The 12,500-nt window shown below is 36.8% G+C and overlaps 1 protein-coding gene across 2 annotated transcripts in view; it reads left to right on the top strand.

Annotated features, from left to right (window-relative positions):
* The window catches only part of LOC125027741 (arf-GAP with SH3 domain, ANK repeat and PH domain-containing protein 1-like), a 200,009-nt gene that overhangs the window by 187,390 nt on the left and 119 nt on the right, over window positions 1-12,500 (top strand). The window contains exons 3-18 of one of the 2 annotated variants that reach the window (XM_047616862.1): window positions 1,461-1,606; window positions 2,141-2,296; window positions 2,859-2,957; window positions 3,095-3,180; window positions 3,480-3,645; window positions 5,669-5,765; window positions 5,948-6,109; window positions 6,373-6,453; window positions 6,615-6,758; window positions 6,998-7,110; window positions 7,559-7,662; window positions 9,174-9,321; window positions 9,458-9,754; window positions 10,184-10,294; window positions 10,429-10,639; window positions 11,812-12,500. The exon at window positions 11,812-12,500 is cut by the window's right edge and continues 119 nt beyond it. In XM_047616862.1, the coding sequence (XP_047472818.1) occupies window positions 1,461-1,606; window positions 2,141-2,296; window positions 2,859-2,957; window positions 3,095-3,180; window positions 3,480-3,645; window positions 5,669-5,765; window positions 5,948-6,109; window positions 6,373-6,453; window positions 6,615-6,758; window positions 6,998-7,110; window positions 7,559-7,662; window positions 9,174-9,321; window positions 9,458-9,754; window positions 10,184-10,294; window positions 10,429-10,639; window positions 11,812-12,236 (2,546 nt within the window). In that variant the 3' untranslated portion in view covers window positions 12,237-12,500. Of the gene's footprint in view, window positions 1-1,460; window positions 1,607-2,140; window positions 2,297-2,858; window positions 2,958-3,094; window positions 3,181-3,479; window positions 3,646-5,668; window positions 5,766-5,947; window positions 6,110-6,372; window positions 6,454-6,614; window positions 6,759-6,997; window positions 7,111-7,558; window positions 7,663-9,173; window positions 9,322-9,457; window positions 9,755-10,183; window positions 10,295-10,425; window positions 10,640-11,811 lie in introns of both variants that reach the window. The other variant, XM_047616861.1, reaches the window with a different exon arrangement.

Here is a 12,500-nt window from a genome sequence, read left to right on the forward strand (position 1 = left end):
CTCCTCCTCCTCCTCCTCCTCCTCCTCCTCATTTTCCGTCGCTTCATCTTCCACCTCATTCCGCTTCGTCAGTTGCTCTCCCTTTGTCTCTTCGTCTTCATCTACGCCACCCCCCTTTTTCATTCCTCCTTTCCTTTTCTTTCTCTTCTTCTTCTTCATCTTCCTATCCCCTTCCCCCTCCCTCCCTCCCTCCCTCCCTCCCTCTCTGCCTTTACCTGTTGCTTCTCCTCTACTCCTCTACCCCCCCCCCCCCTCACCCCTCTTGTTCCTATTCTTGTATCTCCCCCTACTCCTATTCCTCCTTTCACCCTCGTGTTTTCCTCCACCTCCTCCTCCTCCTCCTCCTCCTCCTCCTTCAACTCCTCCTTCTCCTCCTCCTCCAACACCTCCTTCTCCTCCTCCTCCTCCTCCTCCCCAACTTCCTCCTCCTCCCCCCAACCCCCTCCTCCTCTTCCTCCTCCTCCACACCCTCCTCCTCCTTCCTCTCCTCCCCCCCTCTCTACTCTGTCCTACTCCTCCCTCCTCCTTCACCTCCTCCTCCTCCTCCTTCACCTCCTCCTCCTCCTCCTTCACCTCCTCCTCCTCCTCCTTCACCTCCTCCTCCTCCTCCTCCTCCTCCTCCTCCTCCTCCTCCCCCTCCTCCTCAACCCCCTCCTCCCCCAACCCCCTCCTCCTCCTCCTCCTCCCCCCCCCCTCCCCCTCAACCTCCTCCTCCTCCTTTCTCTCCTCCCCCCTCTCTACTCCCTCCTACTCCTCCCTCCTCCTCTTCCTCCTGCTCCTCCTTCACCTCCTTCTCCTGCTCCTCCTTCACCTCCTTCTCCTTCACCTCCCCCTCCCCCTCCCCCCCCTCAACCCCCTCCACCTCCTTCCTCTCCTCCCTTCTTCTCTACTCCCTCCTACTCCTCCCTCCTCCTCTTCCTCCAGATCCTCCTTCACCTCCTCCTCCTCCTCCACTTCCTCCTCCTCCTCCTCCACTTCCTCCTCCTCCACTTCCTCCTCCTCCACTTCCTCCTCCTCCACTTCCTCCTCTTCCTCCTCCTCCTCCTCCTCCTCCTCCCCTCCTCCTCCCCCCTTCTCCCCCTTCTCCCCCTTCTCCCCCTCCTCCACCCCTCCTCCACCCCCTCCTCCTCTTCCTCCTCCTCTTCCTCCTCCTCAACCACCACCACCACCTCTTTCTTCTCCTCCTCCTCCTCCTCCTCCCCCTCTCCCTCCCCCTCCCCCTCTCCCTCCCCCTCCCCCCTCTCCCTCTCCCTCTCCCCACCCCCTCCTCCCCCTGTTTCTCTTCTGTATCACATTATGGCTGTACTCATGAGCTCATTTGTCTCAAAACATCACCGCAATCGCACCTAATGAAAAAAGGCACTATAGATAGGAAGAGTAGCAACTCCTAGAGGTCTAATCCTGTGATGCCAAGGGGCACCGAAGGGCAGAAGTCCTCACACTCTAGTTATTCTTTGCAGCTTACGTGGGCTCAGAGGTGGACATGAGTGATGCTCTCAAGAGGCTGGGTGAGATTGGAGGGCGACCAGAGGACAAGAACCTGAGTGAGGCCTTCCACAAGTTCGCAGTTGTCATCAGGGAACACTCTCAGCTCCTGCAGCAGCTGGTGAGTCAACAAGAGAGTGACGGGTGTTTAGGTGTGTTTGGTTGTGTGTGTCTGTGTGAGTGTAAGTGTATATGACTGTTTAAGTTTGTGGATATTTGTTTGCTTATTAAGGATGGGGTTACCCATCAGGCTACCCATCTGTTTATCTATCAGTGTTTTTATACATCTGTTGGTGTGTGTGTATGTGTGTTATTGTCTCTATCCATTCATTTGTGCATGAGTTTAAGTGTTTTTGCAAACGCATGTATGCTTACTTGTGGGTTGAAATTTTTTTTTTTTTTTTTTTCTGATATGTATTCGCACTCTCCCTCTTGATCAGCTATTTCTTTCTACTTCTTTCTACTCTATCCTCTTTGCTTTCTCATCTCACCCTCCTCTACTTTCTTTTCTCACATGCCAGTTTTCCCCACTCCCACTTCCTTTCTTGATCAAACCCTGTCTTTCCCCATCCCTCTCCTTCTCTTTTCATCCCTTTTTCTTCCTCCCTTTTCATTGTGATTCTCCATCACTCAGTCTTTCCTTTGGTCTTTGCAGATCATAAATCAGCGCAACAATTTGCTTCACCCTCTTGATGGCGTTCTGAAGGGTGACCTCAAGGGTGTAAAGGGTGACTTGAAACAGCCCTTTGACAAAGCAGCCAAGGTTTATGATGCAAAATTTGCAAAAATAGAGAAGGATAAAAAGGCACAGGTGAGTTGTATTAACAGGAAGGTGTTTTTGTCAAATAATTTTGGTGTCAAGGAGTCAGTTTTGTGTAGATGGTATATGTAAAGTCTGATTCATTTACCATAAAGAATATTCTTTTTATTTATTTTGAATTGGACATTTGAAGAAATGATATGGGATGAAGTGCTGTTTACCAAAATTATAATCACTTATTTTACCACAGTTACTGCTCTTCTTTGCAAAAAGTCACTTTAATTTAATCATGGTAATATATATGTAGATAATTATATAACTGCTTAAAGATGTACATATGATGTAATTTTAAACTTACATTTGTTATATTCAGTACAGTTGTCTGAAAACATTTTCCATTTTCCCAGTAGAATTACAGTATATATGAAAAATTAATTTGTCAGAGTTTTTCATTTTATAGTGTCATTTTTCAGAGTTGAAATTATAATAGAATGAATCAGTGAAAAATTATCTGCAGGGGTCTTTTGTCTTTCAGCATATATTCACATGAGATGATAATGCAGTTTTACACACTTTATAGAAGATAATGTGACTGAATTTTTAATCTCTGCAGGCAAAGGAAGCAGGTTTCTTTAAAGTAGAAGTTGATGCTGCAGAAGTTGCTGAGGAGATGAGTAAAGAAAGAAAAATGTTTCAGCTTCAGATGTGTGATGTAAGTACTAAAGAAGAGAACATTTCTTATGTGAATATGCAGAAAAAGAACTCTGCTATTGTACTGCAAATATTAGATATTAATTTACTCTTTCTGTTATATTTCACATCTTAATATATATTTTTATTTTATTTCAGTACTTGATCAAAGTCAATGAGATCAAGACAAAGAAAGGAGTTGATTTCTTACAAAAGTTGGTAGAATACTACCATGCATATTGCAAGTAAGTTTAAGAACAAGGTGATAATTATTTAAAAATAAAAGCTTTTTCTATGATTTGCAGTCCTCTTTGTTGTAACCAGTGTTTGCCAGATGTATTGGGGGATGAGAAAAAAGCTTTCCAGACCTAGATCATTGTTCATGGAATATGCCTATAATGCTTTCACACTGCCTGTCATTAGACTTCATAATAATTGTATCTGAAGGAGCATATCAGTGGTTGTATCTTTAGGACTTGGTTCCAACGGCAGTTTTTTTCATAGTGATGATTTGATTAGCTAAAGTGTATGACAAATTTTGCAGATATTTTGAGGAAGGAATGAAGACTTGGGCACACTTTGGCACATATGTAACAGAGCTAAGTGAAAAGCTGCGTGACGTAAGACATAGACAAGAGGAGGAACGGCGTCGTCTGCTTGCAACTAGGAAGATTATCAGCAGTTCTCTTTCAGCAGAAGCTAAAACAGAAGTAAATGATGTTTTCTTTCCGCAATTTGTTCCTTGTTAAAACTAAATTGAATAACGTGGAATGATAATTTGCATGGTAGATGTCTTTAGTCATTAATGAAGCTGTTGTTCATCATCAAAGATACTCTCAGTGTAATTCAGATCTGTAGAGACATGGTATGAGATTACCAAATAGTCTTTCCAGGAGGGTTATTAAGTGCCCTTGCAGCTGCTTAATATTTGTTTAAAAAATATCTCTGATAGTGTCATGCCAAGATGAAGTATACTTTTCTAAAATTAATGATTTGATTTAGATTTGGTAAATGAGTACTGCATAGTGTTTTTGTTTTGCCATTATTTTTATATTTTTTACTGAATTCTCTGTAAAGGATTCAGTGGGATAGAAATTTATTTATTTTTTTATTTTTTATTTTTTTTAACATACTTTCATAAACCCTGTTATTTTCTTTTGCTAACCTGCAGCATATGATGGTAAGTTAAAATGTCAGAATTGATGGTTTTGGCAGGAATTACCTTGCTATATATGTTGTTTTGCCTGTGTGATTAACAGTGTTAGAAAGCACAAAGTCAGTTTATTAGTTGCAACTAAAAATTAAAAATTTAGGGAATACTAGATGAGTCTCGACCCTAAGGGAATTGATTACTAGAATGATATAATAAACTGCAGTTCCCAGAAATTTAATTTAGATTATGTTTATATATTCTAAAAGTTTGCTGGAGCTTATTTTATTTATCTCTGAATTAAAATTCAGTTAAATGAATTCAGTGATTTTTCCTTTTTAATCAGTGTCATGTTATCTTAAAAATTAGTGTTAGTAATCAGAGTACTTTAGTGTTATTAGAAAATGGGCAAAATATTTGGATTTAATCCCTTGGCCCAGAAATAAGAAAAAAAAAGAATTTAACTAATGGAAAAGGAGTAAATGAGAAAATCATGTTTTGAAAAAATTATTACAGACTTCTGTTAATACAGTTTACCAATGTGAAATCAAATACATTAAGTTTAACTGTCCTCATTTTCAATGCATAAGTAGTCACCCTTGTATAATGCATGTCCTATTCAATTTGAATTGAATATCGTAAATGTGTTATAAGAATATGTCTATATCTCTTTTAGGTAAAGTAGTTTGAAAGTTTCCTCTTTATGATTATTACTAGTATTATAATAAACGTATTTTAAATTACAGTTGTAGATAGTTTAGCACATTTTAATGCTGTCTTTAGTAATAATGGTGAATACTCTTGTCACTTCAGCTATTTGTATATTTGCAATCATTAATTGCCCCTCCTCATTAGCTAGAAATTTGAATTGACCCCATGTGACTTAACACAGCACAGCCTGGATCAGCTCAAAGCAACATATTCTAACCACTGACAGCACAATTCAACTAGTTCTCTGCTTTGGAAATACTTGTATATGAAATGCTTATTCCAGAGAAATATGTGATAGAACTTGATTAGCTTCTCAAAATGAGCACATTCTTAATGATATGCTATTATATCAGAGCTCTCAGTACATAAGTGATTTAGGGAAGTCTGATGTAATAGTGTGATAATTTTAACAGTAGTGAAGAGGTAGAAACTGTCAAGTAAATTTCCTAGATTTTCCTGTATAAGGCTAAATATAAAGGACTTTGGATTGGAGTATCTAGGAAGGGATGGTTTGCTTCTACTGTATGTTTGATGATTTTAGTATATATTTGGGTAGATAATAGATGAAAGAGAGAGATATCAAGTGGCTATTAGTTTCTCGTTGCCATTCATTCAAAGGTTAAGATTATCATTCTGACATGCTGACAAAGATTGTATATGTGAAAAAAATGTATGAATACTATATGTATCATTCACATATAATGCACAGCATTCATGTATGAATTTCTGTATGGTAACAGTGCATATGGGTATTATGTAGCCATAGGTACCTGTAGTCTTCATGTATTTATTTTTTGCTGTGATAATGATATATAAAATATCATTTCACAAACAACTTCTTGCATTTCTAAAATATAAACATCATTTTCCAGGTTGGAGTTGCACCACCAGGCTATTCTTTGCATCAGAAGCAGGGTAACAAAATCCATGGCACAAACAAGATTGGTTATTTGTACAAAAAATCTGAAGGTACTTATATTACTGTTCATAGAATGTATTTTGTCCCAATGTTTCCAGAGAACTAGCATGACTTATTTGCTTATTTTTGTCATTTATAAGGCTTACTTTGTAATTCAATGGTATTGTTGTTATATTCTAGGAAATACTAGTATATTTTCCCTTATATAGAAAACTTTTGAACTTATTCACAGGTAAGATGCGCAAAGTGTGGCAGAAGAGGCGTTGTGAAGTGCGTGATAGTATCCTTTGCATCCATCACTCTGATGAGACCAAACCACCTGTTACTGTACCTCTGCTCACGTGTCAAGTCAAAGCCAGCATGGATGATCGCAAATGTTTTGATCTAGTATCCTGTAAGTAAATTATTCTTTTTGGATACTATTTATTTTATTTGTGTGTGGATATTTATATGTTTTTTATTTGAAGATTAAAACCAAAACAAAAAACATTACTGATTATTATTGTAATGCCATTACCAGCATATCTAATGCTATGGCATTGAATCTAGTGATTTACATTCATAATGTACTTTCTATTATTTTTTTTAAAGAGTATTCTTATTAAATCCAATTGTTTTATAATACTTCATTGGCATAACCTGAAATAATTATTTTAGATAACCGGACATACCACCTGATGGGGGAGGATGAAGTAGAGGCGAGTGCCTGGATGTCAGTTCTTCTCAACAGTAAAGAGGGTAAGTTTCCCTCATGTGAGTAGTACCTTGAGTGTCTCCTCAATATACAGTATAAAGATATGCATTGAAAATATATAACAATTGCCTTAGCTGTTACTCTTGTATAGGCAGCTTATTACATGCAAACTTCTAAAATTAATTGTTGTTTTGTTATTTCATAGGTGCACTGCAGAAGGCACTGTGTGATGACACTCCAGGACCATCCCCAGCAGATTCAGGCTTCCGAGAACTGCAACAGCGAATTATATCTTATGTCAGGGGGCTACCTGGAAACAATTTGTGCTGTGATTGTGGTGGAACTAATGGTCAGTAAGAAAAAAGTTCACTCTGATGGTTTATTTAGATTTTAACAGGAATTTATATTTTATGTTTTGGTTGGAAATAAGATCATGTAAATTTTTCTGCATTTGAATTATTCAAATTGTTCAAGAAGTAATCTGAAAATTATATTATGTGTTATTTGTTTGTGGAACCAAAATCATATACATATATCTATATTTCATTAATATTGTACAAGATATAATTTGATGTGTACTGTCAACAGATGTCACCTGGCTTTCTACAAACTATGGCATTATGGTCTGTATTGAATGTTCTGGAATTCATCGAGATCTTGGAGTCCATGTTTCTAGAATACAAAGCTTAACCTTGGATAAGGTAAGAGCTTATCTTTTATTTTTTCTCTCATTTAGTCCATATTTGCTCATTTTATTGAAACTAAGAATGTGTTCTTCTGTATTGTTGCATGTAGGATCACTGTTCTTTATATTGCTCAGTATGTTTTTTTGAAACAACATGTAGTTTATTAAATAAGACTTTTTATTCATTAACCTTTAAATATGATAGAGGCAATTTTTTCACATGATTTCCTTAAAATCTTCCACAGGAATGAATATGCACTTTTTGTCTTAGACATATAGGGGGGGGGGGGGGGAGTTGCACTTCTGTTTTTAACTTCTGTTTCCAGCTACAACAAAAATTGAACGTTTCTTTTCTATGTTGTAAATCAGTTTCACTTGTCTGACAAATTTGAAATACTTGTGAGATTGTAAGTAACCTGTTTCCAATGAATATAAACAATATATTTAATCATTTTTGCTTCCAGGTGGGGACAGCACAGTTACTCCTTGCTCGGCACATGACAAACAACTCTTTCAATGAAGTGACAGAAGCTACATCACCAAGAAAGCCAGAACCCACAAGCACTATGTAAGTTGCATTCAAAGCCTGTTTGAGCTATAAATTGCTTCAATTTTTTCATCATTATTTATTTGCCCCTTATCAGTTAGTTAAGATAAGAGTACTTGCAAATTGTAGGAAATTTTCTAAAGGTGAATTTTGTATGTATTAAGTCTTTTGTGCATCACCTTTTGTTTTGTATAAACTGCTATGGATTGTGGTTGTTAGTTGATGTCTAAGTTTGTTTTACTTGTTAACATTGTACATATGTGAATAATAATTTTAAAAGGTGAATCATCCCAGAAAAGAACTAACTCTCAGCATCAGAAATCACATTGAGCTGAGTTGGAAAAATTCAGATATTATTGAACAAACTAGAACATTTAGATTACCCTGTGTGGATCTTTGTGATCCCTTTGACAATTAAAACTCTTTTTATTCAGTGACTCACGAGAAGATTGGCTAAGAAGGTGGTGAGTACGGCACTCACTCTCAGCCGTGTCTCTGGGCAGCAGTAGGAATCAGAGGCAGATAATTTTATGATGAGCATTTTATGCAGCTATCATGTTATCTATAATCTATTTGATAATATCATTTTAAAAAGATGTTCATAAAAGTGTTAATGAATTTGATTTCAAAATCAAGCATTCTCCGGTAGACATTTTATTCCTGTAAATGCACGTTAGTAACATGAATTATGATCACAGCCAGTGTTTTTGTAACTGATCTGCTTCTGAGACCCTTGTAACTGCTCTGTTAGTGTTCCATTGGTCACTCTGAGCATTGCAGATTTTGCATGAAAGTAAGAATGTTTTTCAAATAGGAAAATTATGTAAGATTATTTGTGAATTTGTCCTTTTTTTCATTTATGTATAGAACAAGAGTTTACCAATGCTTCCAGAGTGACTATAGAGACAACTTGGTGCTGAAATGTTATTAAAAGCCATTTTAATTCCTTTGTTCTTATGGACTTTTAGTAGTAAATGTTAAGCTTAAGAAAACTGTAGAGTAAGCTCTTCAGTAATCATTTATATATTTTGTTTTTACTTTATATAGTTAACATTCTTTATTTTTTAGTTAAGCATGTTTCTCTATAGGAAATAGATATTGTGATTGTTCTAGGTATATTGTTTTGTACTAAATTTTGTTTCTGTAATGTTAAATGACCTTAGTTATCAGAATCTTTATCATTTATTATATCATCAAGATAATCTTGAATGTGTCAGGGATATCTTTTGAGTTACACATTGGGGACAAGCTATTTCTTTATAACCATGATTGGTGATTATTGATACAGTTAATATGTTGTGATTGTATACATCTGTCTTTTGAATATTTTTATCAATTTCCCTTAGCATTGTTAAAGATATAAATATTCAGTGAAAAATACAGTGCAATATTTTGTTACAGTGTAAATAAAAGAATCAGAGAAGCAGAAAATGTGGGAATTATTTATTAATTGAAGACCAGTATAAACATGTGCTTCTTCTTATTTTCCATATAATTGCACAGGTCATATATTTACAAGACTGAAATTTCAGGGATGAGAGAAGGGAGTTCATCCAGTCCAAATATGTGCGAAGGGCTTTTGTCCAACCAACCACAGAAAACCCTGAGGATCTTTTGGGGCAGTTGCGAGAAGTAATTGATAAAAATGACCTTTATGGCCTCCTACGTGTATACTTTCAGGTATGTGGGCTGTGTAAACATATATGTCCCAATAGCACATCCCTTAAAAAAATTAAAGTATTTTTGAGCATACAGATTTGCAGAATTTTAGTGAGATTTTTTCTGAATATATGTATTTCTTCATGCTTTCTTTCAGGGTGCTGACTTAGGACTGCCTTTATCACCATTGGGAGAATGTGCTCTACATGTAGCCATCTATCAAGAAAATGGTGCCTCACTTCCCCTGGTAGATTTCTTGGTACAGAACAGTCATTCTCTGGATCGTCAGACTAAGGAAGGAAATACTCCCTTGCATTATTGTGTCATCTACAACAAACCAGAGTGTATGCGACTGTTGCTCAGAGTTGGTGCCAATCCTAGTATAGAGAATAATAATGGCAAAAATCCACAAGATATTGCTAATGAACGCAACTGCAGGCTCATGGCAGATATGGTAAGAAACTTTATTAGGTGAAGGAGAGATGTTGGGAGATAAAGAGAGAGAGAGAAATGAGGGAGTGGGGATATAAATAAAATAGAGAATGAGAAATGAATAGAGGAGATGAAGTAAAGGAAGTGAGGGTGAGAAGAATTGAGAAAAGTTACATTTCTAAGTAACTAGTAATATTTTCAGACATCAGATATATAGATATTTTTCAGAATGACAATATTACTTGCCTGGACATGATTCTTATTTTCCTTGTTTTTTCATTGAGATGCTCAGAATAAATTAAAGAGTAAATTATATAAATCAAGAGAAAGAGTTGGCACTTGGAGCTTTTTATTTGATTAATGTATTTAGATTGTTTTTATTAGCAATATATTTATATAGTCAGTGGAAATGTTATTGTACAGTATTAATGTGATTTCTCTACCTCTTCAGCTCAGTCAGGCTCAACAGCAGAAAAAGACAATGTTTGAAAATGTGGAATATGAATGGAATCTCTCAGATGACAATTTGACAGACGTCTCAGATGATGATGAAAATTTCAAAGTAAGTTCATGATAATTTTCATTATCATTCAGATGTGTATCATAGTCGGTTCATATAGTTTGAGTAAATGTTTTAATTATTTTTTTAAGACACTTCTACAACTTATTTTTACACTTCACATCATTTACCAGCAGAATGGTATGTCAACTCCTGAAAAGAAGAGCAGAAATAGACCAGTCAGTATGCCAGGGTCAGGCTCTCCTGGGTGCCAGCGAAGTGCTGACCATTGTGGCCTAGGAGACCACCGTGGTTTAGGGGACTACCGAGGCAGTGAGCATCGAACTTCCTCCTCCCGCTGGAGAGCTCAGCCACCACTGCCACCTCCAGTGACCAGTAAACCAATATGTTAGTATTCAGTGAATTTGATTTAGGTTTGACTACAGGAATACTATCTTCAGTACAGTATGACCCTTCTTTTGTGCCTATTGTCAGGTTCTGTAAGAAAAAGTTGAATTAAAGGAGTCAAGTCATCAGAAATAATTTCCATAAAATTAGCTTCATGATTAGTATTTGATATTTAACATATAGGGCCAGAATATGTGTCATGCTGGATTGCCACCACATAATGACAGTGCAGTGGTTTCTTGTCATACAGATGGCACAGAACTCAAAGTTTGATCAAGGACAGACCTTATATATTAATTCTCTTGATGTTGTGTTTGACACATGTAACATCAATGTGCATTATTTTTCCTTTTCTGTGGTTCATAACTTGTTCTGACCATGAAGTTGAATGGTAAATTTTGAACTAAAATAGTTAGGTGTTTCTCATATATATATATGGCAAAGGTTGTCCTGTTTATGACAAGTTATGTGCTACATCATGTTTACTTGTTGCTTACCTTGTATTGCAAAAGTTCATTCAAATTTTTATTTTTGTTTTTCAATATAATTGATTTCACTGGACATGATTAGTATCAAACTGACTGAAGCTCTTTCTTTTGGTAAAATAATTGGTGTGTGTGTAGATGTTTTTTGTGTATTTTTGCTGAAACTAAACAGATTTTAGATATCATGTAACTGCATTAAGGAATTTGATGTATTTGATTGGCCCTTTTTTTATCAAGAGAGGATTCCGTTGAATGATAAATCACTATCTTTTTATACTAAGAACCACTTAAGACTGTAAATTAAGTTGATATTTAATCTCTTAAGGGGATATATATCTGTGCATGGTATATCCTAGTGAGCTTTTCATGATGATAATTTACATGTTTTGGATAAAATTTAGAAGACCAGAGATTGCAAAACAATTAACAGGACATATAATTAATACAGATAAAAGATAACATTATTAAGAATGTTTCAGGTTTTATAAAACCTTAATGTATGGTTTCAGAATGCATGATTGTTATTTTTACTGTTAATGCTATTGAAACCATAGGGTTTGCATGGAATAATTCATACTTTCTAATATAAATTGAATGTATAGGTCTTTTACATTTAAGGAGTGTTATCTTTAGAAAATTTACAGCATTCAAAAACTGAGCTGTTATCAACCCCTCTTCCTTTACTAGTGCCTCTCAGTGGTAACCTGCCAGAGACACTTCAGAAGCGGCCAGCACCTAAACCCCCCACTGGTGTATCCCACCCCTCATCCTTCTACTCCTCACGCTACTCGAGTCACTCCCGCACGCCCTCTGACCCTATGCTGGGACCCTCGCCTTACCACCCAGGCCTGCCTCACAACAACAACAACAACAACAGTGGAGGGGGTGGTAGCCTTGGGGGAATGGGGCACAAGAGGAGCCCATCAACTGATTCTAGTAATAGTGTGTTCTACCCTCAACCTTCTTCTTCTTCCAACACCACCACTACTTCCTCTGGGGCTACACGCTTCTCTCTTTCACATAACTTGCCCCCTGAGGCTAAGTCAGGTGAGGGGACTGGGTGCTTCTCCTCTTTGGCTTCTTTCTCTCTGCATCGGCTTGGTAGCTTTTAGGCTTCATCTGTCATAGTATTTAGAGAGGAAGTTTTTAGAGTTTACGTTGGTAGAGAGAGAAAAAAAAAAATAGAAGCAGTAAATAAGGTATTTGTGTAAGTATATGCATGCAGTAATTTGTTTTCATTACATGAAGCATGAATTGATTATTTATATGTTTAATAATTATGTATTCAGCCATATGGAAATCTGCTTTCCATCTGCTTTCTTATAATGTGTATGCAGCTATGTATATATTTTTGGGTGGTAACTTTTGCCTTGCAT

This window comes from Penaeus chinensis, chromosome 8 (genome assembly GCF_019202785.1).
Source record: "Penaeus chinensis breed Huanghai No. 1 chromosome 8, ASM1920278v2, whole genome shotgun sequence".
Lineage (NCBI taxonomy): Eukaryota > Metazoa > Arthropoda > Malacostraca > Decapoda > Penaeidae > Penaeus > Penaeus chinensis.